The sequence below is a fragment of the Podarcis vaucheri genome (assembly GCF_965113315.1).
Source record: "Podarcis vaucheri genome assembly, chromosome: 4".
Taxonomy (NCBI): domain Eukaryota; kingdom Metazoa; phylum Chordata; class Lepidosauria; order Squamata; family Lacertidae; genus Podarcis; species Podarcis vaucheri.
In genome coordinates, this window is record NC_138762.1 from 81,487,617 (window position 1) to 81,514,415 (window position 26,799).

General features: G+C 42.4%; 1 protein-coding gene and 1 long non-coding RNA gene across 2 annotated transcripts in view; one reads left to right on the top strand and one right to left on the bottom strand.

Moving 5' to 3' along the window:
* The window catches only part of RASA3 (RAS p21 protein activator 3), a 131,837-nt gene that overhangs the window by 73,062 nt on the left and 31,976 nt on the right, over positions 1-26,799 (top strand). Inside the window, exons 5-9 of the mRNA XM_082218609.1 lie at positions 5,999-6,075; positions 15,695-15,775; positions 17,811-17,883; positions 22,303-22,382; positions 26,323-26,427. Of these exons, the coding sequence (XP_082074735.1) occupies positions 5,999-6,075; positions 15,695-15,775; positions 17,811-17,883; positions 22,303-22,382; positions 26,323-26,427 (416 nt within the window). The remainder of the gene's footprint in view (positions 1-5,998; positions 6,076-15,694; positions 15,776-17,810; positions 17,884-22,302; positions 22,383-26,322; positions 26,428-26,799) is intronic.
* The window catches only part of LOC309530200, a 101,558-nt gene continuing 88,711 nt past the window's right edge, over positions 13,953-26,799 (bottom strand). Inside the window, exon 5 of the long non-coding RNA XR_014218664.1 lies at positions 13,953-14,605. This is a non-coding gene — a long non-coding RNA (uncharacterized lncRNA). The remainder of the gene's footprint in view (positions 14,606-26,799) is intronic.

A 26,799-nucleotide genomic window follows, 5' to 3' on the forward strand; every position in this document is an offset into this window, starting at 1 on the left:
CAAACCTAAAGAGTACTCCCCAATGCTTACTCATCAACCTGGGAAAGTGACTAGTGTTCAACATCTTTATAAAAGACTTGGATGAAGGAATTGAGGGGATACTCATCAAATTGCAGGCAACACCAAACTGGGAGGGGTAGCTCTAATACCTCAGAAGATAGATTGAATCATGATTCATGAACAGACCGGAGAACTGGCCCGAACTTAACAAAATGAATTTCAATAAGGACAAATGTAAAGTTCGTGGGTGGCGCTGTGGGTTAAACCACAGAGCCTAGGCCTTGCCGATCAGAAGGTCGGCGGTTCAAATCTCTGTGACGGGGTGAGCTTCCGTTGCTCGGTCCCTGCTCCTGCCAACCTAACAGTGCGAAAGCACGTCAAAGTGCGAGTAGATAAATAGGTGCCACTTCGGCGGGAAGGTAAACAGCGTTTCTGTGCACTGCTCTGGTTCGCCAGAAGTGGCTTAGTTGTGCTGGCCACATGACCCCGAAGCTGTACGCCGGCTCCCTCGGCCAATAAAGCGAGATGAGAGCGCAACCCCATAGTCGGTCACGACTGGACCTAATGGTCATGGGTCCCTTTACCTTTACCTTAAATTCTGCACTTAGGCAGGAATAATCAGGTGTACATATGGGAGACACCTGGCTTGCCATCACATATGAAAAAAGATCTAGGGGGTCTTAGTAGACCACATGAGTCAGCATTGTGATGCAGCAAGGGAGAAACGCTAGTGCAGCTCTAGGCTGCATCAGCAGAAGTATAGTGCCCAGTGAACGGGAAGTAATAGTGCCACCCTATTCTGCCTTGGCCAGTCTCCGCCTGGAATACTGTGCAGTGGCGTAGCGGGGTTGTCAGCACCCGGGGCAAGGCAAGTAATTTGCGCCCCATAACCCGTGGATTTGCGCCCCATAACCCGTGGATTTGCGCCCCCTAACCCTAACCCCCAGATGTTGCGCCCGGTGCGGCCGGCCCCCCCCCCGCACCCCCCACGCTACGCCACTGATACTGTGTCCAGGTTTGGGCACCACAGTGTAAGACTGATATCAACAAGCTGGAATGTGTGCAGAGGAGGGCAACCAAGATGATCGAGGGCCTGGAAACCAAGCCTTATGAGGAACTGTTGAGAGAGCTGGATATGTTTAGCCTGGAGATGAGAAGACTGAGGTGATACGAGAGCTATCCTCAAATATCTAAAGGGCTGCTAGATGGAAGCTGGAGCAAGCTTGCTTTCTGCTGCTCCGGAGGGCAGTACCTGAACCAGTGGATTCAAGTTACGAAAAAGGAGGCGAGAGAAACGAAATTCATTGCACTATGCAATGTAACCTATATCTTTCACGTGTCTTCAGGAACAAGAAAACCACGCAGCGCCTTATTTCATGGGTTTGTGGTAGCAGTTGCATCATTGCAATAATGTCAGTAAAAATCAGTAGTACAGTATTACAGCTAATCCAAGCTCTTGAGGTTACTGTATCACAAGGCAGTAGTCATGAGGAAGAGTTTGCAGTACATGTGTCAAATTATCATTGTGCTTTCTTCCCTCTTCCATACTTTCTTTAAACAACGCACCCCCTATCATTTATTTGGAACAGGGAGTCGTCTAGTGAGTGCTTTGCCTGGCTATGACAGTCAGTTCCTGGTTTTGCCCGGGGAGACTAATCACATGTGTTTCCAGGCAACACCTATTGGTTTCTTCACTTATTGTAATGCCCTTAAAATAAATAAATGCCGAGCCTACCATAGCTTGAAGAGTCATTGATTTATCAGAGGCGGCATGAGTGAGGATGTAAGGTGTTTTTTGTGTGTGTGTGATTTCTCCCTTTCTCTACCAGTACCTCATGTCACGTCCCACACTGTTCTGGAAGGTTCCCCAACTCTTCAGAGCAGACTTTAATGAAACGGGGGGCTGAAGGGGAAAATCAGCGAAAAATGGTTGTCTTCAATTTCTCTGGATCCAAACCATTGTATGCAATTGATTCAGTCAGAATAGAATAGAATAAATGAACCATCCCAGACCTTGTGGTCTACATCAGAGGCCCTTCTCTGTGTGTCCCTGTGATAGGAATTTTGAGGTCTTAGATATATGTCAATGTTCATAACCACACATACATAGATCAGCACAGGAAGACCGACCTGAAGCCATTTTTATTCCTAAACTGAGCAAATGTTTTCTCTGCATGGTCAAAGTGGGAAAGCCTCCCCATTGTCTTTTCCTTCACAAATCCTGTCTTAAGGGTATGTATGTGTTTGAATAAGGTGTGAGCCTGTGACCTGGCCCAGGAACTAAGTATTTATCACTACAAAAGAATGGCCAGGCTACCCAGGCAATCCAATCAAGTAACCTGCCAGACAGGAGATAAACAACAAACAACATTCAAATGTTCTGTTTTAGACCGCCTTTTCTGTGATGTAGGTGTGATGTATCTGAGGGGTGGTCTTAGGTTACACCCCTTCTGTGATGTATGTATGATGTTTCCGGGGTGGTCTTGATCTACAGGAGGGGAATTTCAAAAGTCTTTATAAGGCCTTGCATGCCGTTTTTCTGGGTCCTCCTCCTTTCCTGCGTGTGAGGGGAGTACCCTGTTGCAACAGATCAATAAAGATCAAGCTTACTAGCTGCTTTGCTTCTCAATATTCTCTGGTTGGCCTCTGTTATTTTCTCCTACCAATAGGGAACCTATGTAAGGACTCTATATGGGCTCTTGGATACCCCATAAGGGAAAAGGGCAATTTTAGTTTACAACAGTCCCACCTTAGGGAGATGTGGAGGCTAGTCACATGAGAATAGGCTTTTTCATTGGTGGCTTTCCTTAGGGAGATGCAACTGGCACCATCTTTGTCTGTCTTCAGGCACATTTTGTTTACCAGGCCTTTGGCTAATTAACATTGCCTCCTCAGGTAGTGAGTGGTCTTTTAGTGGGGTGGGTAAGACTTGTTCTAATTAACATGTTTCTGGATGAGCATTTTATGTATTTTTTAATTGTACATTGCTTTAAATTTTTCTGGTCTTGCATATCCTCGATGCGCTGTATGTTGTCAAGTCATTTTGTATAAAGTGGTCAATTAATGTAATGAATAATTTTGACTTGATACATTTTACTTTGCTTTAACTGTTGTAGATGTAATTTTGTTTACTTCTTTCCCCTTTACTATCTTATAGCATATATACCGTATTTTTCGCCCCACAGGATGCACCGGCCCATAGGACGCACCTAGTTTTTTGGGGGGGAAATAAAGGGGGAAAAAATTATTTCCCCCCCAGGTGCGCTGTGCTAAGCCTGAAGCTTGGGGCGTGCGGAGCTCAGCGCGCCCCAAGCTTCTGGGTGCCGGCAAGCAGTCCGCTAGCCCTGGGAGAGCTGGGTCTCCCACGGCTAGCGGATAGCTTCCTGAAGCCTGGAGAGCGAGAGGGGTCAGTGTGCACCGATGCCTCTCGCTCTTCAGGCTTCAGCGAAAGCCTGCATTCACCCCATAGGACGCACACACATTTCCCCTTCATTTTTGGAGGGGAAAAGGTGCATCTTATAGGGCGAAAAATACGGTACATTTATATGATTCTGGTCTGGCTGATGACTAGCTCTACATGTGCTTGGGATTGGGAGGATCAATCCAAAAATACACTTGTCATTTATAAATGTAAACATTTTTGGATGACCTGGTTATGAAGTAAATTTGCAAAGCAATCTGCTGTTCTCTAGTACTCTGGAGGCAGTTTGAATTAGAGCACCCGTGAGAAAATTATTTAATGGTCCCTTGTGTTTTCCCTAAGGGCATAATTGACATGGTTAGGAGCATGCTGTTTACACGGGAGTAGCATTTAGTGCATAACACATTATTGCAACAAGGATGCTTTTAAAGTACTGTAAATCCACACCTGGGTTCTGGAACTGGAAGTAACTTAGTATTTCAAGAATAATTATATTCTTGTGATGCCATAGCACTTCAGTTGCCTTCAAGAGTATTATTATTGCATAAATACACTTGATTCTATTTAGAAAGCTGCAAGAAGGAATCACCACCCCAAGGCACAGTCCTTAGAGCAGTGTTTCTCAAACTTGGGTCCCTAGCTGTTGTTGGACTACACCTCCCATCATCCTTGACCACTGGTCCTGCTAGCTAGGAATGATGGGAGTTGTAGTCCAACAACAGCTAGGGACCCAAGTTTGAGAAACACTGGATGTGAGAGTATATGTTGACATGATGTGTAACAGTGCAAGTGAAAAGCAGTTGCTGTGAGCCTGAAAGTGAAAAGCAGTTGCTGTGAGCCTTTCACTCATTCCAAATATTCCAACACAGTTCTTAACTCAAAATAGATATCAAAATAGGTTTAGAAATGTGCATTATAAGAAAATATACAGTTAGAAACAATAATAAGTTCAGAAGTGTGCAGTTTGAGAGAAAATACGCTTAAAATGCAAATTTCAATGTATAATTTTTTTGGGGGGGCATTTTTAAAAAAAGAATTGCACAGGTAGCTGCAGAAATAGTCTGAAACAGACTTATGAGTGAACACATGCAGAAGCAGAGTGATTTGTGCATCTGTAATGATTAGATTGGCTACCTAACAAGGCTATGGAATAGATTTCTAAGATGTTGTATGTGAAAGACTTTGTGTGATGGAAATGCACTGCGTAAATGCAAAGCTTTGTTTGAAACTCTCTGCTCAACATGAACATGCCAGCATCTGTGCTTGAACGAAACGCAGCGGTTCCAAACCATACATTATGGTAAGGATGTTTTTGGTTTGCTACCAAAAATAGCCATGTATCAAATTTCCTCTGCTCTTGATACAATGTCTCATTAGGGAACTAAGTCTCTCCATTATACATTTCGCCACCCTTCCTCCTTGTAATAGGCAATCGGAGGAGATGGGAAGGCATGATAATCATTTAATGCATTTCTGTAAATCTGGATGGCAAACTTGACACATGGCTGCCATTTTCAGTTACAATCATGAGTTTTCAATAATGTCTGTTTTGTGCTTCTGGCAACTCTATCATTAACTGATTTTTTTTTCCGGGTGAACCCGAATCATTTCAGCCCACATCTGTGCCTGCATGTAGTTGTTGACCTTGAGAACTTGACATATGGCAGCTTTTAAAATTTTATATTTCCTAGTTTGTGTTTGTAGGGGAAATAATTTCCACAGCAGGGGTCAGCAAACTTTTTCAGCAGGGGGCCAGTCCACTGTTCCTCAGACCTTATGGGGGGGCCGGACTATATTTTGAGGGGGGGATGAACGAATTCCTATGCCCCACAAATGACCCAGAGATGCATTTTAAATAAAAGGACACATTCTACTCATGTAAAAACACACTGATTCCCAGTATTTCAGTATTCCCAGTCCACGGGCCGGATTGAGAAGGCGACTGGGCCGGATCCACCCCCTGGGCCTTAGTTTGCCCACCCAAAGTCTCCAGAAGCAGTCTTCTCAAGTGCAGTCATATTTTTATTATCTGCTACAATAGCAAGCTTGAACTTTTTCTTCTCGTTCTCTGCTAATCTTAGAACACAGATCTCGACATTTAAACGGCATCCTTTGATTTTTCTTCCTTCTAAAAAGCCCAGTTGCTTTTCTCTCTGACTCACCATTATATTGGTCTTTTGAAAATCCATTACTGTGACTGGTTCTATAGCTGCAATCTACTGCGTAGAATTTCCATGTGCTCAGGCCTCATGTGCCAATTATTTGGACTGGGGCGAATGCATAGAAACAAGACTCTGCTTCATTCCAGACACGGATCTGCGTCAGATCAGCAAAGTTGTGAAATTAGTACTAATACAGTAAATCAAATATAGCATGCTCCATATAGGAATAACACAGAGTGCCTGTCTGCGTAGCTGTCACAATATCCTCTGCTCACCAACACAAGGCATATATGCTGTGTATATCATGAGACTCATGAGGGAAACTTACTTGGTAACAGTTAACAATGCCTGGTTGTTTTAAGAATTATATTAATGATATGCAATTTCCATAATGCTTTGCTATTTTATATTCCAGGGCAAGGTCCATTTAGAACTGAGGCTGAGTGAAGTCATAACAGACACAGGGGTCATTTGCCATAAGCTCGCTACACGGTAAGACTGGTACCAATCCATATCTACAATTTTGTAATATTAATTACAAGAACTGTGAACTTATGCAAGTTTATTGCATGTAAAATATAAATAGGAATATCGAATCTGAAGACTCTACTTCTGTGATCTCAATAGGGCTTTCATCTAGTCTTTCTGTGAACAGTAGGCCCATTGCAACACACAGAAAACGGAGGGGGGACCGCATTGTGGGCTGCGACCCAGGACCTCCCAGTGACCCGGCTGTGGGTGGAAGGATGCTGCCCATGTCATTAGGATTCCCAGCCACCGCGTCACGCCCCCCGGCTGACCAATCGGGTTAGCCGGGGGATGGCCACGTGGCGTTTAAACTGCAGCGCGGCTGGGGAGGGCAATCTCCATTCATCTACTTTGTTGGATCTGCAAGCTGTACTTCAGCCACCTCTGAGAACTTGCTAATGCCTTTAGACTTATGTGGCTTCAGCGCTTGCTTCAGCTTGCTTCAACAGCAAGCAACAGCGAGGCTACAGGGCACGATCAGCCTGCGTTGGAAGATTGGACAGCCAGGGATCTGGTATTGTTGTGGTGTGTGTGAGGTGTGCTTGCTGGGGTGGTTGTTGTTAAGACTGGCAAGAAACCATCTACTGCATGACCACCACAGTTTGGGCTAGCCGAAAGGACATCTTTGAAAAACCTGCCTGCTGCTCATGAGTACAGTACATGAACTTTCTTCATACATTATATTTTGCAGGGATATAGTTTAAGTTTACAAACTTTAAAAAGTCAGCTTAAATTACCTGCATCAATTCTAGATGCCATGCAAATTTTACAACCTGCAATACATGGAAGATATGCTTGAACCCGTCATATTAACATGTACACACTTCACTATAAACTGAGTAGTGACGCACCTTAGCACAAACAACACTATTGCAAAGGAACATTAACTGCCAGTGTTCCCATGACCTAATTTACTCTACCTTTAAAAACGCTGAGGACATACAGAGCCTGTCTGCAGTGTTCAAAATGGGACAAATTGACCATAACTGTGATCACAGACATATATATTTTTTTTAAATCACAGACAATTTAAACTCAAAAGTGTTAATTGGGCTAATCTATTAACTGCATGTTTTAAAAAGTGAATATATTTCATTTTAAAATGAGTGTTGCCTTCTGCATGCAAAGACCATTGGTACTGCCATAGTTTGAAAACAAGCAATATTCTTTGTTGCTTCCCAAGAAAGTGGTTTGCCTATGAAAGTTTTGCCTTGCGTTTTTGACAGCTATTGATGCTTGTAAGGATATTTTTACTTGGTCATCTATAGCAAATGTGAGTCATTCTCTTTAGTGACCAGGCAACGCAGTTTTTATGATTGGTAGAAAAGTGGCTGTTTTCCACCACTCCCCCTTTTTCTTGAAGGTCACCATGTGTATAAGCATGTATCAGCTGATGAGCTGGCAAGATTTTTGTGAGGTAGTAAGATTTTGGGACTTATTTGCAAGGTAGTAATTCAGATTGGTGAGCAGACTGATTGGCCAACTACAGTGGTACCTCGGGTTAAGTACTTAATTCGTTCCGGAGGTCCGTACTTAACCTGAAACTGTTCTTAACCTGAAGCACCACTTTAGCTAATGGGGCCTCCTGCCGCTGCTGCGCCGCTGGAGCACAATTTCTGTTCTCATCCTGAAGCAAAGTTCTTCGTGGAGCCACGAATGATCCTTCCTCTCTCACACACCTCTTCTCCCCAGCTGCTTTGTTTAGTTTCCATTGTTTTAATGGTGAGCATTTGAAATCTGACAAAAATGAGTTGAAGGTTCTGTTCAGACCCATATCTATGCATCCTTGAAATCTTGGGTACCGTTCACTGGGGATTTTTGTCTATGAGCCAGACCGGAAGGGGTGCGAGAGCACAGATGTTCTAATGTACTGCTGCTATTCCTTACAGTGAGACTTCAAGTCAGTTTGTTTCTATACCTTTTTATGCTGGAAGTATATCTTAGGCAGGGTTATGAGGTATTCTGTGAATCTGAAGCAGGGGGAAATGCCTGAGATCATCACCACAGATACCTTGAATCCTGAACTAGGGAGCTCTTATCAGCGACTGTGTCAACCAGCCAATTTTTCAGTTCCTCACTAGCTGTCAGGAACAAAGAGATGAGACTCCAGGGCAGCTTCCTTTTCCTGTGGAGGGCCTTTCCGTTCTTTTATTTGATCTTCAGCTGATTTGAGCATTCCTTTCCTGCAGTGAATGGCCTGTAAAGTGGCTCAATGGCCCTTTTGCTTCATATCGTGGGTGTTAAAAGTCTAGGAGAGATAATGGGAGCCCAGGGAAGATAAGCTTTAAAAGGCAACTACAATAAGACAGGATATATAATAAGATCAGGACCCCTCAGCACAGCAGTGCAAAGCTGGGGTGGGAAACCTCCGGCTCTCCGCTGGACTCCCAGCAGACCCAGTCAATTTGGGAAGAAAGGGATGCAAAGATAAGCAAACTTGAATGAGCCGGCATCAGAATGAACTGCAGTGTAGACATGCTCAAATAGCTCCTACAAGTTTTGATTTTTCCTGCGTTGCAGGGGGCTGGAGTAGATGACCCTTGGGGTCCCTTCCAACTCTACAATTCTATGATTCTAGTGCATTTCCCAGACCTTCATTTACAGCTGTCTCTGACCTTTTGGTGTTCTAGCACACAGTTCTTGGGGGGAGAAGTTCCACGGCTCAGTGTTAGAGCAAATGTTTTGCATGCAGAAGATTGCAGGTTCAATCCAGCTTCTTTTGTTGTTGTTGTTTAGTCGTTTAGTCGTGTCTGACTCTTTGTGACCCCATGGACCAGAGCACGCCAGGCACTCCTGTCTTCCACTGCCTCCCGCAGTTTGGTCAGACTCATGCTGGTAGCTTCTAGAACACCATCCAACCATCTCGTCCTCTGTCGTTCCCTTCTCCTTGTGCCCTCCATCTTTCCAACATCAGGGTCTTTTCCAGGGAGTCTTCTCTTCTCATGAGGTGGCCAAAATATTGGAGCCTCAGCTTCAGGATCTGTCCTTCCAGTGAGCACTCAGGGCTGATTTCCTTAAGAATGGATAGGTTTGCTCTTCTTGCAGTCCATGGGACTCTCAAGAGTCTCCTCCAGCACCATAATTCAAAAGCATCAATTCTTCGGCGATCAGCCTTCCTTATGGTCCAGCTCTCACTTCCATACATCACTACTGGGAAAACCATAGCTTTAACTATACGGAGCTTTTTTGGCAAGGTGATGTCTCTGCTTTTTAAGATGCTGTCTAGGTTTGTCATTGCTTTTAAGTAGTGCAAATAAAGGCCCCTTTCTGAAACCCCAAGAGAGTGGCTGGCAGTCATTGTAGAAAATACTGAGCAAGGTGAGCCAGCGAGTCTGATTTGCTACACGGCAACTTCCAACGTTCCTAGTACACATCACTGAGCAACTGAATTGTTGCATACATGCTGTTAGCGCTTCCGGGACGCAGTGTGATATTGCGACAGGTGAGAGCAGTTTTCATAAGCCTTAGCAGTGAGTTAGAACAAAAGGCAGGATTTCAGCTTTCGCAGACAGTAATGTCATCTCCTGCCCTCTCCCTTTCTGTGTCTCCAAATCAGCACATGCATTTTGGCCTAAATAATTAAGCTGTTATTGTTTGAGCCCTGAGGCAGCGCTGGCTTCTAACAGATGCCACAGATTTCCGCACACATCTCACTTCAACAGTGATTATGAGGTGAAAAAGCATTAGTGTTGATGGAAGGTTTGCCCTTCTCCTTTTGTCGGTCCCTAGCATCTGATATTTAGAGATTGTGAAGCCATTCCATTGCCCTACCATGACCAAAACAAAAAACTCTTGATAGACCCATCTTGTCCTTGAGAAGCTTGGTTCAAATGGAACCTGACACATGTGCCCTGAGACCGTGTGTTTGTGCTGACTGCCCTCAGAGCAGGGTCTTGATGGTAGTGCATTTGAAACAGCTGGTGGCCAAGGTGATGGGAAGTTGTAGTTCAGCAACACCCAGTGGACCAGATACCGTATTTTTCGCTCTATAAGACGCACCCCCCCAAAAAAGTAAGGGCAAATGTGTGTGTGTCTTATGGAGCAAATGCAGGCGGGAGGCTCTGCTCAGCGCTCCCTTTAAAGAGCCGCGTGGAGAGTGTGTGCAGCTCTTGGGGGCTTTTTCCTGAGGAGGGAGAAGGGCTGCCTTCTGCCTTAGCCACACGCAGCCTCTTCCGGGCAGGGGGGAGCCTTCATCCCTCCCCGGGAGAAGCTGCGCTCGGCTATCCCATAAGCCAGGACAGCAAGAGGCTATCCCAGAAGCCAGTTCCCTCTTGCTGTTCTGGCTTTTGGGATTCAGAATATTTTTTCCCCTTGTTTTCCTCCTCCAAAAACTAGGTGTGTCTTATGGTCTGGTGCGTCTTATAGAGCGAAAAATGCGGTACTTCCCACAAATGCGCTAAGATGAATCTTGGCTTTGCTCAGTGCTGCTGTGGCAGCAAAAAGGTCTGAAGAGGAGCAAAGTAGCCGCAAACTCCTTTCTTTGATACCGCATGTGTGTGGTCTCACTTCTGTAGTGTTTGCTCCCAAGTGTATATAAGATTACAGCCTTGATTCCCATCATCTTTATTGGTTTCTTTTAATTTACATTCATAGGTTCACATTATAACATCTCAGTTCTCTTGTGGCTAAACATGTATTTCTAAATAATAATAAAGAAAACAAAAACAAAAAATTGTGCTTAATCGCTTGATTCATTCATATTCCTTTTATACTTGACTTCCCTCCCCTTCAAACTTGGGTCCTCAGTTTTACTTATTTGAATGCCTCTCTTAACACGTCTATGAGTTTGTTTTCCTGTTTTTCCACTATATTTTAGTATTTTTTTCTTACAGAAGTTATTCTAAACCAGTCAAAATTTTAATTTCCCCATAATAGTCTTTCAAATATTGTTTGAATATGTTCCAGTCTTTTTAAAAAAATTATTTTGTTTGATCTCTTATCTGCCCAGTCAACTTGTCCATCTCCGCATACTCCATTAATTTCTGTCAACTAATCCTTTTTGGTCAGTAAACATTCCCTTTTCCAGTTCTTTCTTTTATTTTCCCCATCTCACTTTTTTTTTAACTGGGGTGGGATGGGATGTAGAAAGGGGGTGTATGGCAAGCACAAATTGTCTGTGTTTCCATCTCAGTGAATAGTGTAACCCCATTCTCTCCAATATAATATGTGATTCACTGTTTTGCTTCAGAGAGCTTCTGACTCAGTCCCATGGAGCAATAGCAATAGCAGGTCCCGAGGTCTCATATTCATTCACTGGTTATCAAAATGCTGGACTTGGGATTTATTGTGGGATTTCATACTTAATGCACTGAAGCAGGGATGTTTTAATAACTGACCTTTAGCTGGAATTTACAGAGGAGTCAATGCACAGCCTTTGATTCCCCGCTTTCCTTATTCACTTTTAATTATATGCACACAACTGGGATTAAACCTTTATACAGTTTTTATTTGATGTTCTCCAACTTGTGGATTATTCAAGAGTAGGCAACATGTTTATCACAGAGGAAACTGGGTTTTAGCAGTGCTATTTTTCTAGAAAAAGAGGTGTTGGAACTTATCATGAATGCCTTCCCTGGCTGGATATACACTGATCTGAAAAAACAATGCCGCTAAGAAAAAGTTTAACAGCTCTCAATGGAATTTCCATTGACTGCTGTACAGCGCCCCCTGGTGTCACACTTTTATAAAGCATTTATAACGTTATAATGCAACAGTATAGATGAGGCCCTTGTTCTCTTAGAATGGCAATGGCGCCCACTTGAGAGGTGCTAGAACTGAGTTCCGGTGAGTTCCAGCTGGAAAAAAAAAGCCCTGAATATTAGGAAGATGAGTTGGAAGCCCTTAGCTCATGAGAACGTAATTTGATGTTGTGCTAAGATTTTTTGAGAGGATCTTGAAAGTATCAGCTCTTGGAAAATTTAACATTCCTAGCATTTTTACCAAATACCATATTTTTCCATGTATAAGACTATATTTCCCCCCAAACTTTTTAAGTTTAAAATTGGTGGTTGTCTTACACATGGAATGTTTAAAATATAAATTTCTTAATTTTGGGCTCAGAAAATAGGGGTTGTCTTATACATGGAGGCGTCTTATAGACGAAAAAATACGGTAATTATAACTGAGTTACCAAGCCATTCAGAAGAACATTTATAAGCCAGTGGGGTCAACTGATGAAGCTTCTGAAGTGTCAGATACTTCTCTTGATCTTTTAATCAATCTATCTATCATCTATCTATCTATCTACATATACATATGTCTTTTTATCTTGATTCAGTCATTTAAACAGAATGTTGAATATGACTAGAATTGTATAGGAGAAGAAAAGGGAAACTCTAAGGCTGCAAGGTTGAGATAGAAAGTGAACTCCACCTTAACCGGGATAAGGAAATAGATCCTGATTATTCCTTATGTTTAATTAATATACTTCAGCCTCCTGTCCTCCCAATATAATCATATAAGGGGAAGGTTGGGTAACAAATCTAAACAATAATAAAAACAAAAACAACAACTGTAAAACAAATTCAACACCACAACTGAGTTAAGGATTAGCAACATTTCATTAAATGACAGTAAAGCCAAGTCTCTTAATTGCTTTTCTCCTCTCTGCATTTCCTGCTGTTATCGCTCTGAAACCCCAGTGCCTTTCATCGGACCAATTCCCTCCATCTCTTCAATATTTTAATAGTCTGCTAGCCTAACCAGGGCTAAAAATCATGACCCTGCACAACTCTCCTGCCTGTGATATGTGTCTTCTTTCTCTCAGTGTTTTTATTTCAGCCAGCAGTGCACATTCTGAGGTCTTCACATTATAGCTTTGCACGTTCTCCTTGGATTTGAGGCTGTTTTAGAAGCCAGCCTTTTCCCTGTAGTTTTTTTCCTTCTTCTTCATTCTAAATGTTAGAAATCTCTTCTTGTTTTCCTGCGCTTGAATTGTTCTCTCATGCAGAACAAAAATACCTGCATTAATCTAGCAGAAGCTGATTCCATAGTAGATACATTACAGCTAGTTCTGTATGTATTTTTAAAAGTTCACCAAATCAGCATTATTCTCAAAGCATCTCTGCTTAGCGCATGTGCGTTCATTAAAATTCTTGACACATCTGCAGTGAAGAAAATGTAATCTGACTTCTATAATAACAAACTGGAATGGAGAGACTTTCTGAATGGTCTTTATAAAAAATAACAATAAAAAGCTTAGAGCCATTTTATAATTGGCTCATAAAACAATTAAGCTACTAATGGACTAGGACAATATTATGACTGACAGTTTTATTTGTTTGCCGTCTATTAAGCATCCCAGATGGTGCTTCATGTTGTCAAAGCATCTTTCTGAGGGCTGCTTCATGCTTTACAACAGAAGATGAGTCCCTGCATTTCCACCAGGGATCAAACACTTAACTGTCAGTAATATTTGGTAGGTTGTGTATGCATCGAAACATACAGTAAATTTCGGTCCAGCAGCCCTAGACAGCCTGTTTCTGTGGCGTACTACATTGATGTTTGAAAAACGTATATTTTAATCAAGCATTTTGTCAGAGGTATTGTTATTATTTCTTAAATTTCTATACTGCCTTTCATCCAAGGATCGCAGGGCAACTTACAGTATAAAAACACAAAAATACATACCATAGGAGCAAACAGAAACAATAGCCCCCTTGCAAAGAGTTTAAAAGGCCATTTTATTGTTGTTTAGTCGTGTCCGACTCTTCGTGACCCCATGGACCAGAGCACGCCAGGCACTCCTGTCTTCCACTGCCTCCCGCAGTCCCGCAGTTTGGTCAAACTCATGCTGGTAGCTTCTAGAACACCATCCAACCATCTCGTCCTCTGTCGTCCCCTTCTCCTTGTGCCCTCCTCATCTTTCCCAACATCAGGGTCTTTTCCAGGGAGTCTTCTCTTCTCATGAGGTGGCCAAAGTATTGGAGCCTCAGCTTCAGGCCATAGATTGTTTAATTGGCCAAAGGCCTGGGAAAGGAGGTATGTTTTTGCCTGGCCAGTGTGGTGCCCTCCACATGTTGATGGTCTACAGCTGCCATCATTCTTGACCAGGGGTCAGCAACCTTTTTCAGTCGTGGGCCGGTCCACCACCCCTCAGAGCATGTGGTGGGCCGGACTGTATTTGGAAAAAAATGAACAAATTCCTATGCCCCACAAATAACCCAGAGATGCATTTTAAATAAAAGCACACATTCTACTCATGTAAAAACACCAGACAGGCCCCCCAAATAACCCAGAGATGCATTTTAAAGAAAAGGACACATTCTACTCAAGTAAAAACATGCTGATTCCTGGACCATCCATGGGCCGGATTGAGAAGGCGATTGGGCTGCATCCGGGCCTCAGGTTGCCTGCCCCTGTTCTTGACCACTGGCCATGCTTGGGTGGGGCTGATGGAAGTTGGAGTCCAACATCTGGAGAGCAACTCGTTGCCCACACCTGATATATGCAGAATCCACTGTGTTGAAATAAGCTAGTTCTGGCAAACATTCACCTACAAAAAAAACCACATACATTTTTGTGAGGCTACATCTCCCTGGGCAGCTGTAGGTAGCATGCTTCAGCTTTTTCTATGAAACAAATGGCTAATTCAGTATGCAGAAGAGCATGTAAACTTTGTGGTTTTTAAGTTGAAATTGCAATTAGCATTTTAATTAGAAAGCTACTGTGCACATTAAACCAGTTGTCCAATTTTCAGCAGCTGAATGGATGTGTTGCAGTTAAATAACATGACATGCTCAAAATGATTTTTTTCTTTTCTTTTGGCCAATTAAATAAGTGGCACCATGCCATTCACTTCAATTTTTCAGCAAGTCTTTTTATCAACCTGCAGTGGGAAGTCCACTATTCTTTTAGAAAGAAAAATGCCTCCCACATGTTGTGGATCACACAGATGTCTTTCCACATCTCTTCCTTTTCATCACTACCACAACATCCGAGTGTGGGCCATCTCTCTGCACTTCAGAATAGCTTTGCTGTGGACAGATTATTTTGGCTGCAAATAAAAGTTTATGGGTGAATGTTGGGTAAATTTACATTACAAATCTCTACTAAGTAAACTGAAAATTATATCACGGCAAAAGGTGAAGTGTAGTCTGGCACAGGTGAAAAGAGAATGCAATGCATGTGATGTTTAATTTTCTCTGTCTTCTCCTTCATCTTTTTACCTCTCTCGGCAGTAGTAGACTAGGCTTATCCTTCAACCCATCACATTTTCAAATGATAAGTTAATAATAAAAATAAGATGGCAGCTGTATTCCAAAAACTGAAAGGCCACAGGTTACCTGTCCCTGTCTTAAGAGTAAACTCTGTGTTTGTTTTTAAATGCTGTTTACAAAACTCCACTGATGCATCTTTTGTCCCTCCCTATCAGCAGTAATTTGTCATAAATCCTTGATATCAGCTTGTGGTATTTAACTTAGGAAGAAATCTCACAACCCACAGACTCTGTGAGAGGAAAACCTTGCTGGCTGGATTTGTCGTTCTGTATTCTTGAAGTAAAAGACTTGAAAAAGTCATCTTCTGTTGTATCTCCAGGTATCTTGTGTTGGTACTCTGTAATGATTTTCTTTCTTTTATTCAGAGTTCTTGAATGCCAAGGCTTGCCCATTGTGAATGGACAGTGTGATCCTTACGCAACTGTTACCTTAACAGGACCATGCAGGTTAGTACTTAGTCGTTTATTCTGGTTTAGAATGATTTCTCTCTTGTCCAAAATTTCTGGTACACATCCTAAGTGTGTACCAGCCTTTAATCCTATTCAATCAACAAATGTTGATGAAGTCAGGAGAACTCCTTTGTTAGGTGATGGCCGGGGGGGATTAACCATTCATACGTCAAAGTACCAAAAGAACTGATTATTAGAATGCAAATGAATAAAGGGGGCTTAGTTTTTAGGAGCAGGGGAATTAGGGGGGATAGTACCAGGAAGTGGAGAAGGAACCATTTTGGGCAGGCTGCCTGAAGGGAGGCTGGGAGAGATGCAATGGACTCCAGTGCTGCTCTGCTGTGGGGAACAAGCCCCTCCTGCGATGACCATGTCACAAGAGCATTACTCCTTCCATGTAGAATAAAGGTGTAAATATGTGTAATTAAACCGTATTTCTAAAGGCATGAAGCCTTCTAAAGGCTGCATCTTGATTCTCACAGGAACCATAGACCCTGGTTGAGTATTTGAAACCCCCTGGAATCTTGGCAGAGATTGGGGGTGGCACCCAGTTTTTGTAACACTGGTGTCAGAAGTGGGATGGTGTATAAAAGCATCACAATTAAAAATGAAGCCAGGGTCTTATTAAAGTACTGTATGTTAGCATCAAATTGCTACTGACCTTTGTTGGTTGTTCCTTTTTATTTTTGGTAACTTCATATTTCCATAGGCTAATTCTTTATATATGGGACTAACAACTTCACCCTTTTGGTGAACTGTTTTAAGGCTCCTCAAGGTATCACTTTTGCTTTTCTTCTTCCATTTGAGTTCTTCCTCCACCATGGGAAGAGAGAGGAGTACATCATTGGTCCTACCAAGGACCTGTTCAGAGCTACCTCCTTCCCTATCTGCCATTTCTTTCTGTGTGCAGGGAGACTGGGAGCTACTCTTAGCTAATCACACACTTTCTTCCCTTGGTCTCCTCACTAAGGTAGGAAAGAAACCAGGAGGCGCTGCGATTATTTAAATACAGGCACTTCCTTACTCCGAATATTGGAGGTGGTAGTTCCCCATTTAAGTGTTTAGAACATGTTTTAATTTTTATTGTATTTTTTTACTACTCAGGCGGCTGCTGTCCTGAACTCCTTTGGGAGAATGGGTGGGATAGAAAGTTAATTATTATTATTGTGCATCGGCATTATGATCTCTTTAGATGCCAGTTCATCAGGACTTTTAATGGATAATCTGTAACGTTTTCCTACTCTGTTTGCTTTTGCTTGCTTCTAAAATATTTTGCTGTTTTTTTATGAATGCTACAGATTTTTTTATAGCTATTTCTATGAGTTATTGTTTGGACTGCTGTTTTAATTGTTGTGAGCCACTTTGCAAGCTGGAGAGTGGAAAACCAAATGTAGAAATTGTTTAATCAAATGAAAATGCTGCTTTTGGTTCAAAAAAAACAATGGGATACCCATCATCTCATTTAGCAGGCAGTAAGGGAGGAGACCAGGGGACGCGGGTGGCGCTGTGGGTGAAACCACAGAGCCTAGGACTTGCCGATCAGAAGGTCAGCAGTTCAAATCCCTGCGACGGGGTGAGCTCCCATTGTTCGGTCCCAGCTCCTGCCCACCTAGCAGTTCAAAAGCACGTCAAAGTGCAAATAGATAAATAGGTACCACTCCGGCGGGAAGGTAAATGGCATTTCCGTGCGCTGCTCTGGTTTGCCAGAAGAGGCTTAGTCATGCTGGCCACATGACCCGGAAGCTGCACGCCGGCTCCCTCGGCCAATAAAGCGATATGAGCGCTGCAACCCCAGAGTCGGTCACGACTGGACCAAATGGTCAGGGGTCCCTTTACCCTTTACCTTTAAGGGAGGAGACCAAGCCCAGGGGCCCTGCTCCTAATCTCGCCGTGCAAGAGGTCAAGGTAGATGCAACATCCAAACAGGCCCAGAGTTAAGGACTTTTAAAGTGAAGCAGCAGACTTCACAGGTACAAAACAACTGGCTGTGTTTTGGGTAATCGCTTTTTCTGCCTTTTACTTTTTCCTGCAGATCAGATGTCAAGAAGACGAAAGTTAAAAAGAAGACAAACAACCCACAGTTCGATGAAGTGTTTTATTTTGAGGTTGGTATTTCAGAAGAAGGAGTGATAAATTGCAATGCTCTGTGCATTGAGCTGTCGTCACTGTTGCATGTTGGGCCAGTTGCAACCTTTTAGAGGGTGTTCAAAACAGAGCCCGAGGTAGCTGTCTGTTGAGGCAGAAATGCATCACTTTTCCAGGTGAATGGAGTTCTTCTGCATAGCAATACCATCCCCCCTCCGCAACTTGGCCCTTCTGAACCACTCATCCAAGCTCTGAATTAGTGCTGATAAGTGAGTGCTTTCTAGACTGTGGTTTTATAGCCTCTCCACCCTGTGTTTCTTGGTCAATGGTGGGAGGACTGTCTCACAGGAAATGTAAAAAAGCTTTAAAGGCAATAGCAACAAGCCATTCAAAGTCTGAAGGTATTGGTTGCTTGCCAACATGCTGTGACACAAAAGCTCTCTCTTCGCTTCAATAGAAAGCACTCCCATTCCTCTGGAAATGCCTAGAACTTTGTGTAATAGGACGTTAAAAAAAAAAGATGAATGAAGGCAGGGCAAAGCCTAGCGTCATTCAAAATTTTGCCACTCCCACCCACTTGTTTGTTGTTGTCTTGGTAGCGATCACAGTAGGAATACATGCAAACTTGGAACAGAACCTCAACCCAAACCCTGAATGAAGTTCACAGTACTGTTTCCCCCCTGCATTTGTGTTCTAAAAGAGCTTGTTGTAAAGCAAGCTTTAGCATTAGGTCTAAATAACTCCCCACATTGCGTAGCACGCAGCTGCTAACCAGACACGAAGTTGCCTTGTCCTGAGTCAGATCATTAATCTAGCTTAGTGTTGTTGTCTGTTCCAGCCTCCCCCAACTTCTTGGCTTCAGATATTTTGGACTACAACTCCCATCATCCACAACCAGTCGTTTGGCCAAGCATCTGATGCCTTCCAAATGTTGGTGGCCTACAGCTCCCATCATCATGGCTGGGGCTGTTGGAGTCCCAAAACATCTGGAAGTCCACAGATTCTCCATCCTTCACCCGTATCATCTATTGTGCCTCAGAGCTACCTTTTTAGACTCTAAAGCAGTTTTGCCCAAACCTGGGTCTCCAGCTGCTTTTGGACTACAGTTCCCACCATCCCTGACCACTGGTCCTGGTAGCTAGGAATGATGGGAGTTGTAGTCCAAAAAAGCTTGGGAAACACAGCTCTAAAGTGTGAGGTAAGGGTGTTTTGTCCTCCTCGGAACTGTGGACCAGTTGTGGCATTTTTTAGCTGATCGACCGGCAATTTTTGAGAGGCACAGTCTGACAATCAGTGCCTCATATCTTCTATTAGCTTTTCAAACACACATATTCCTCTTCCCAACTGGGAACATGTCCAGCTTTATTCTTCTTCTTTTTCTGCTGATCGCCAAGGTTCCATGTTGCTCCTACCATCCATTCCTGCCTCATGAGTTGATAACGGGGCCTAGCTGCTTTTGTCTTGGCATTTGTGTTCAAAACTAGAAATGGTGGAGGGAATGGACCAGTTGGCATTTGGCGCAAGGAGCCAGCAGCTAAGAAAGGTCGTATCCTAGCAAATTATCTTGAGGCCATAAGGATGGCTGCATCTGCAGCCTCAAAGGCTTGAATTTGGAAGGCTATGACCAATTTTTAAAGCTCTAATTAAATCAAATTTACTCGGAACTGCCCTCTGCAATAGTGTGGATGTGTCCAAAATGAAATTAATTTTGTAAGTAGCTGTGGAGAGGTTTTACAAAACAGGGCAATAATGATGCTGACATAGTTTGGTATATTGAATTACTGTACTCTGTTGCTCCAAGGTGGATTTAAGTTAAACACATAATTTAGAACTGTTTGTTTCCAATGCTTCTGCTTTCCCATTATTTTCATGATTTGCGGGAAATACCCTTTAAATGTCTGTTTGTGTGGCTTTGTATTTGGAACAGTAATTTCACCTTCTTCGATTTTTTTTTTTTAAAATCAGTTAAATCATTCTGGTAATACGTTTTAAAAAGAAAAATGTATCGCAAAGTTACTTTTGTGTGTGGGAAAGAGCCACTTCTGACCCATAGAAACATTTTTCTGTTTTACAACAGGGAGGAGCCCTTGAATATATTCACATCTCGCTCACAAGTACAGTTTAAGCTGTGGTTATTGCTGGGTGGGGTACTGTAGTGGTAGTTTCTGTGTCATCCTCTGGTTAGAACTGAAAACCTCAAAGCTTTTGTTGCTGCAATCATGTTATGAGAAAGATCTATAGATAACCCAAATGTTAAAACAGTTTCCTCCTGTGCTTTGCACACGCAGCTGCCTGTGTACTATTATAAGTGCATTGTGAAGTGTGTGCTGTTAGTATATTCAAAAGATAACATCTATGTTAAATCAGAAAAACAGCTCTTAGGATATTTACCTCGATCCAAGAGAGTCAAGGTATCAACATGTAGATTTGCAGACAATATTGGTTTGGCTAACTTATCTCCCAAATACGATAAATTCAACAAAAGGAAAACAAAAACAAAAAACAGATAAATTCCGTTTGCTGTTTTGGAAACCCCTGTAATGACTGGCTCTAAGACCTGTGGGTAAACTGGCAAGCAATTTACCCTGATACTGTTTTCTGCTATCCTTTGCCCCCCCCCCCACCAGATGTTTTACCTCAACAATAAGAAAAAGAAACTATGACACTCCAGGTGTAATCTAGGTGTAAAAAACAACCTGCTCCTTTTGTTTCCATTCCATTTTTAACAGAGTCAACCTGTATTTATTTTGTTTAATGTGTGCAATAGTGAGCTTGTTCCCCTCCCTTTTTATCCTGATGTCATCACAGCGGCTTGACTTTAAATTCCATGTGGCAAATGTTATTCCTCACTTTTTCAGCTTCTACACCTAGTGCAGGTATGGGGGAACCCTTGGCCCTCCAGATGTTACTGAACTACAACTCCCATCTCCCTTGACTATACTTGCTAGGACTTAGATGTTGTAGTCCACCAACATCTGGAAGGTCAAAGGTTCCCCACCTCCGACCTAGTGAATTCACACATGGCAAACTGCTGTGGGAAATTATATATATTTTTGGTAGCTATATTGAATATCTTCCCTCCCTAGTAAACATCCAACAAATTTAAAGGTTTTTAGAATTTAAGTTAGATTTGCCACTTTCCCAGGAGATACTGCATTCAGAGTGGCTCACAATTAAGATTTCCAGGCTAACCTTTAGTTTTAATGTGTTTAAGGGGGAAAAATCCATTTCCTTATGAACACCTATTTTATGCCATCCTGGAGACACATGGATGGGGGATTGAAACTTAAATTAGGGTGGTAGTAAAGGTAAAGGACGCCTGGGTGGTTAAGTCCAGTCAAAGGCGACTGTGGGGTTGCGGCGCTCATTTCACTTTCAGGTCGAGGGAGCTGACATTTTTCCACAGACAGCTTTCCAGGTCATGTGGCCAGCATGACTAAACTGCTTCTGGCACAACAGAACACCATGATAGAAACCAGAGTGCACAAAAATGTTGTTTACCTTCCTGACGCAGTGGTACCTGTTTATCTACTTGCACTTGCGTGCTTTCAAACTGCTAGGTTGGCAGAAGCTGGGACAGAATAATGGGAGCTCACCCTGTTGCGGGGATTTGAACCACCAGCATTCCAATCGGCAAGCCCAAGAGGCTCAGTGGTTTAGACGACAGTGCCACCCGCATCCCCTAGGGTGGTAGTAGCTAAGCTCTTGTGCTAGTAGGGCTTTGTTTCTGCCACAACCCCTGTGTTTCTCAAGGGTGACACCTGGGCATTGATACCAGAAAAGGTCATAGAGCAGATTATTTAGCAGTCGGTCTGTGAGCACTTAGAAAAGGATGTTGTGATAACTAAAACCCATCACAGGTTTCTCAAAAACAAGTTATGCATCATCAACATCCTTAACAAACCTCTACTTAGCTGGGAAGAAGCCCATTGAACCTCCAATGTGGCTTTCTTTTGAGTAGGTATGTATAGGACTGCATTGAAAATAAGTGAATAGCTGCAGAGATAGACCTAGAAACCATCTTCCAAATCAGATTGTCAGCTCTTCTCCTTTTTCCTTTTGTTTAAAGAAGTAAGGCTATGGTATGAAAATACGGACACTGTATTTTGAGGTTTAGCAATCATCATGATAAAATTGTTGTAGATCTGAGATTGCGGGACTCCACTTTCTTCTTCTTGCTGCCAGATTTTCAAGGGAACACTTAGTATGGTTGACATTATGTGGTTTAAACTGGAAAGTGGGATATACAAGTATGTATGTTCAGTGATTTATTACCTATTCTAAAAGCTTTTGGATATGGTGAAACAATAGGGGCTTTACACCTGTGAAACTAGTGCAGCGCGTAATCTGATTGTGCTTCCCTATATATAGTGACTGCTTAATGAGATTATTGTTACCTAATGAGATCCTACTATCTTAACATTTCTTACCTGCACTAGGTTACGAGACCCTGCAGCTATAACAAGAAATCTCATTTTGATATTGAAGATGCCGATGAAGTTGACAAGATGGAAATCAGGTAAATTCATTGCATGCACAAACAAAGGTACTCCAGTCCCCATAAGGGTTGTGCAGAAAGTGTGAGCAGTCTCCACTTCTTCGTGACCTTAAACAGGTCATTTCTCTTTCATATTTCTTCTCTGAAATAACTGTTACTTTTGTTTCCTGGGCATTGTGCATTGAGCATTTTCAGAGCTCATTGTATTCTGAAATTATGGTATGGGTTTGAGCCCAGCGTCAGCATACACAACATGGCCAGCCAAGTACTAGGGCCACAGGGAAGACCCACCATGGCTGATAATAATAATAATAATAATAATAATAATTTATTATTTGTTCCCCAGCCACTCTAGGTGGCTTCCACAGAGACCAAAAATACAGTAAAATGTCACACATTAAAAACTTCCCTGAACAGGGCTGCCTTAAGATGTCTCCTGAATGTCAGGTAGTTGTTTATCGCTTTGACATCTGATGGGAGGATGTTCCACAGGGCGGGTGCCACTACCGAGAAGGCCCTCTGCCTGGTTCCCTGTAGCTTTGCTTCTCGCAATGAGGGAACCACCAGAAGGCCCTCGGTGCTGGACCTCAGCGTCTGGGCAGAACGATGGGGGTGGAGATGCTCCTTCAGGTATACTGGGCCGAGGCTGATGCTGCCACCCCTTCAAACAAACAAACAAACAAACATTACTTTTATGGCCCAACACCAAGAGGAGAAGAAACCTGGAAGAGGCGCTGAAGTTGTCGCTGTCTTTAGTTCATCATAATGGCTCTGGGCAGAGGAATACTAGGTTGGATGTGTGGCCCAGAGGCATTGTGGGTGAATGAAAACGGCAGCAACTACAGTCGACAAACTACAATGTAGTCACTGCAGCTTCCGGTGACCCTTGCTAGAGTATTTGTGTACCAAATGTGAGGTAACACGTTGTCTATTGCTGTGGTGATCCAGCACAAAAAAAAAATACTGGAACCTGAACCGACTGGTTATAACCAGTCAGGTAGTGGTTTCATCGTCACGACAAAGGTTGTTTCTTTGTTTTGGAGCTTGATGGGTGTTTTCCGCTTCCACTCCCCCCCATTAAGGTTGTTTCAATTATCTTTATATGACAGAATCTGAAAAGACTCTTTCATTGTGTCTAAGAACAATACAAAGCAGTTCCGAGTCTTGTTGGGAGCACAAAGATTGTATTGTATAGAGGTTTATTAAATGATGAGATGGTGCTTCAGTGATAATAGTTAACGAAACCGATTGGCAGTTGTTTGGGGTAGGGCGAACTCCCGATTTTTTGTTTGTTTTATCTTTAAATAATGAGAAGTTCTGTTTTGTAAATGTTCATTCAGTGGATTGGATTCCTCTTGAGTGTTGATTCGCTTTGAACTTACTATTCCTTTTTTTAAAAAAAGCTTTTTGGTTCCTAGCAGAGATCAGCGCAGAGCAAGCAAAATGACAAGTGAATGGCTGGAGGTTAAGCCATTAATAATATAATGTTTAGAAGGGAAGATAAAAGCTAAACTGGCAGTGTAGTGTAGTGGATATAGAGGTGCTGGGAGACCTGGTTTTAAAACCCCTCTCTTTCCCCTACCCACACCAGTGAAGCTCACAGTGAGGACTTTGGGCCTCTCTCTCTCTCTCTCTCTCTCTCTCATCCTAACCAACCACACCAGAGATTGGGAGGATAAAACAGGATTGCTCCCCAAACTACGTTGGTCTCCTTCTAAGAGGGATGCAGTACAAACATGCTTTAAAATGCAAACCTATTGCAAAGAGTTGCTGTTGCTTCCTTATTTCTCAACCCACCTAGCAAGAGAGGAAACTCTTAACTTTGATTTGCACCATTCTTATCATACATTGGCTGCCTCGTGCTAAAATGGTTACTGGGTGAAACGCCAAATGGGTTCTGCTGAGCTGCTTTAGTGGTATACTTATTTTTTAACCTTCTGTTTCTTTCTGCTGAACTGGCCTACCCTGTGCTATTTTCAGCTGAGCGCTCTAGTGACTCTTTGAATACATTACTTCCTTTTAAGAATTTCTTTTTCTTTCCCCTGTTAGTAAACTAAGCCTTTAATTGCAGCCAACTCCTATTACGCAGATTTATTTACACATCGTAAAACAAATCAGTTGCATACTTTAAGAATGCTTGTCACTTCTCATATGCTTGCTGCCGTTTTGTTCTTAAGCCTTAAAATCTGTGTTTCTAATTGAAAAAGAAAACATTTGTAGAGGGAAGAAAAGCAATAGCATAGAGAAATATAACTACTGGAAAGAGACCATCAGTATATCAGTGACTATGTCTGCCACTAATGCTAAGCAAAGGCTTGTTGTTGGCTACAGATTATGGTTAAGAAGGAGAAGCCTTAATCACACCCCAAATTCAGATGATATACTAAGCTACCCTGAGCTAAGGTAGGAGCATAGTGGGTACAAGCTTCAGTTTGGGAGCCAGCACATTAACATCCTGTTAAATCATAGCTTGGCCTACTGTGGTATGCAAACCAGAGCATTACAGGACTCCTTATGCTATAAGCATTTCTGATCAGAATGGCTCATTATTTACAAATGGATTCAGCAGTTACCAATCATCCAAAAGTGCCTAAATCGGTCTGTTTACTATTATTGGAGACTTGCATTTGTCTTGTTACTTTGTTCAGTAGAGGACTCCAGTCCCCTCATATCTTTGTCAGGAATTGGTCTATGTGTGGATCATATTAGTGTCCAGTGCCGGATTTACGTATAAGCTAAACAAGCTATAGCTTGGGGCCCCACTCTCTTGCCCCCCCCCCCCAAATGTAAAGGGGAAAAAACCTGGATGTGCATTTCTAAAATATAAGATAAAAAAACCAATAAAATAAAACCTACATACAGCAACAGTGTTTTGTGTTGTGTAGGCTCCTATGATGTAAGTAATGGGCCCTGCCTGCTAGCCTGCTCCCTAAAATATCACTGGTTTGCTCATTTCTATATACAGTAGTACCTTGGTTCTCAAACTTAACCCATTCTGGAAGTCTGTTCCAAAACCAAAATGTTCTTAAACCAGGGCGCATTTTCCCATAGAAAGTAATGCAAAACGGATTAATCCATTCCAGACTTTTAAAAACAACCCCTAAAACATTGTATTTCACCATTAATGTACTTCTTCTTAATTGTATTTCAGTATTTCAGTAGGTTAAGTAGGTTCAACACCTACTTTAAAATATGTATTTGTTATGTGCAAATGGCTTTAGATACCTATCAGGTCCATAAATTACCATATAGCATATATTCAACACCAAAAGAAGCGACAATTTGTTGTTGACAAAGGACAGCTGGACATATAAAGGGCCCCATTACCTTCAGTAGCTATGGGCCTCATCAAACCTAAATCCGGCCCTGTTAGTGCGTCTTTGTGAAAACTTTCTCTAGCTGTGGTAGGTGTGAAGTAGGACAATCTTCATTATGATTTAGGAGTCGATATCAAACTGTAATTTCCATGTAAGCATCTTTTTTAGCTGTTCAGTGCTGGGTCTCCAACCCTTCCTTGCCCACAGATATTACCATGTAGCATAAGATGTTTTGCCGTAATGGCCCAAGACAAAAAAAGCCCAGTTCCCCCACCCCAAAAATATTCAGTAATTATATAAATATAGAAAATTCAGGGTTAACAAAACTTACTACAAACATACAGGGGTGCAGCAAATCAATCATTATAAAATGGTAAAATGAAATACTGCAAATGCAATTTGCTGCAATATCTGATCCATTTCACTGTCTGCATCTGTGCATACAAATTCTGTGAATACACCGTGCTATCAATTCCTCCTTCACCGAATGATCCTACAGCAATGCAGACTATTTTGAACTTTAAAAGATATAATTTTCTGTCTCAGTGGCAGGTTTGGGCGGAGGACGGGGAGATGAAAGTAGTAAAGACACAGACAAACATTTCCTATTTCATATTCTCTCCCTCTCTCGGGTTCTGTTACAGAGTTGACCTTTGGAATGCAAGCAACTTGAAGTTTGGAGATGAATTTCTCGGGGAACTAAGGCTACCTTTGAAATTTCTCCGGCAGTCCAGCTCTTATGAAGCATGGTACTTCATAAATATGCCTTATTCTTTGCTTCCTTCCCCATACTTTTTATCATTACGGTACTATAAACTTAAATACTGCTTATCTCAAAAAATACCTTGTTGATCTGATGATGATGATTATAACTACTACTACTGCCATTGACCCCATCATAGCTCCCCAGTTTCAATATAGTAGTTGCCCAGCTATCACATGACTAGAGCTGGGCGATTTTTCAGTGCATCATCTGAAACCAGTCTGAAGTTCAGATTGTGATAACTGTTTCAGAATTTCTGAGCTGGCAATATATTGTTCAGTCCCCAGCTGCGGCCAACATAGCTCATTTCACTTCTGTGCAATGCTTGTGCCCTGTGAGGACATTTGATGCGCACCGA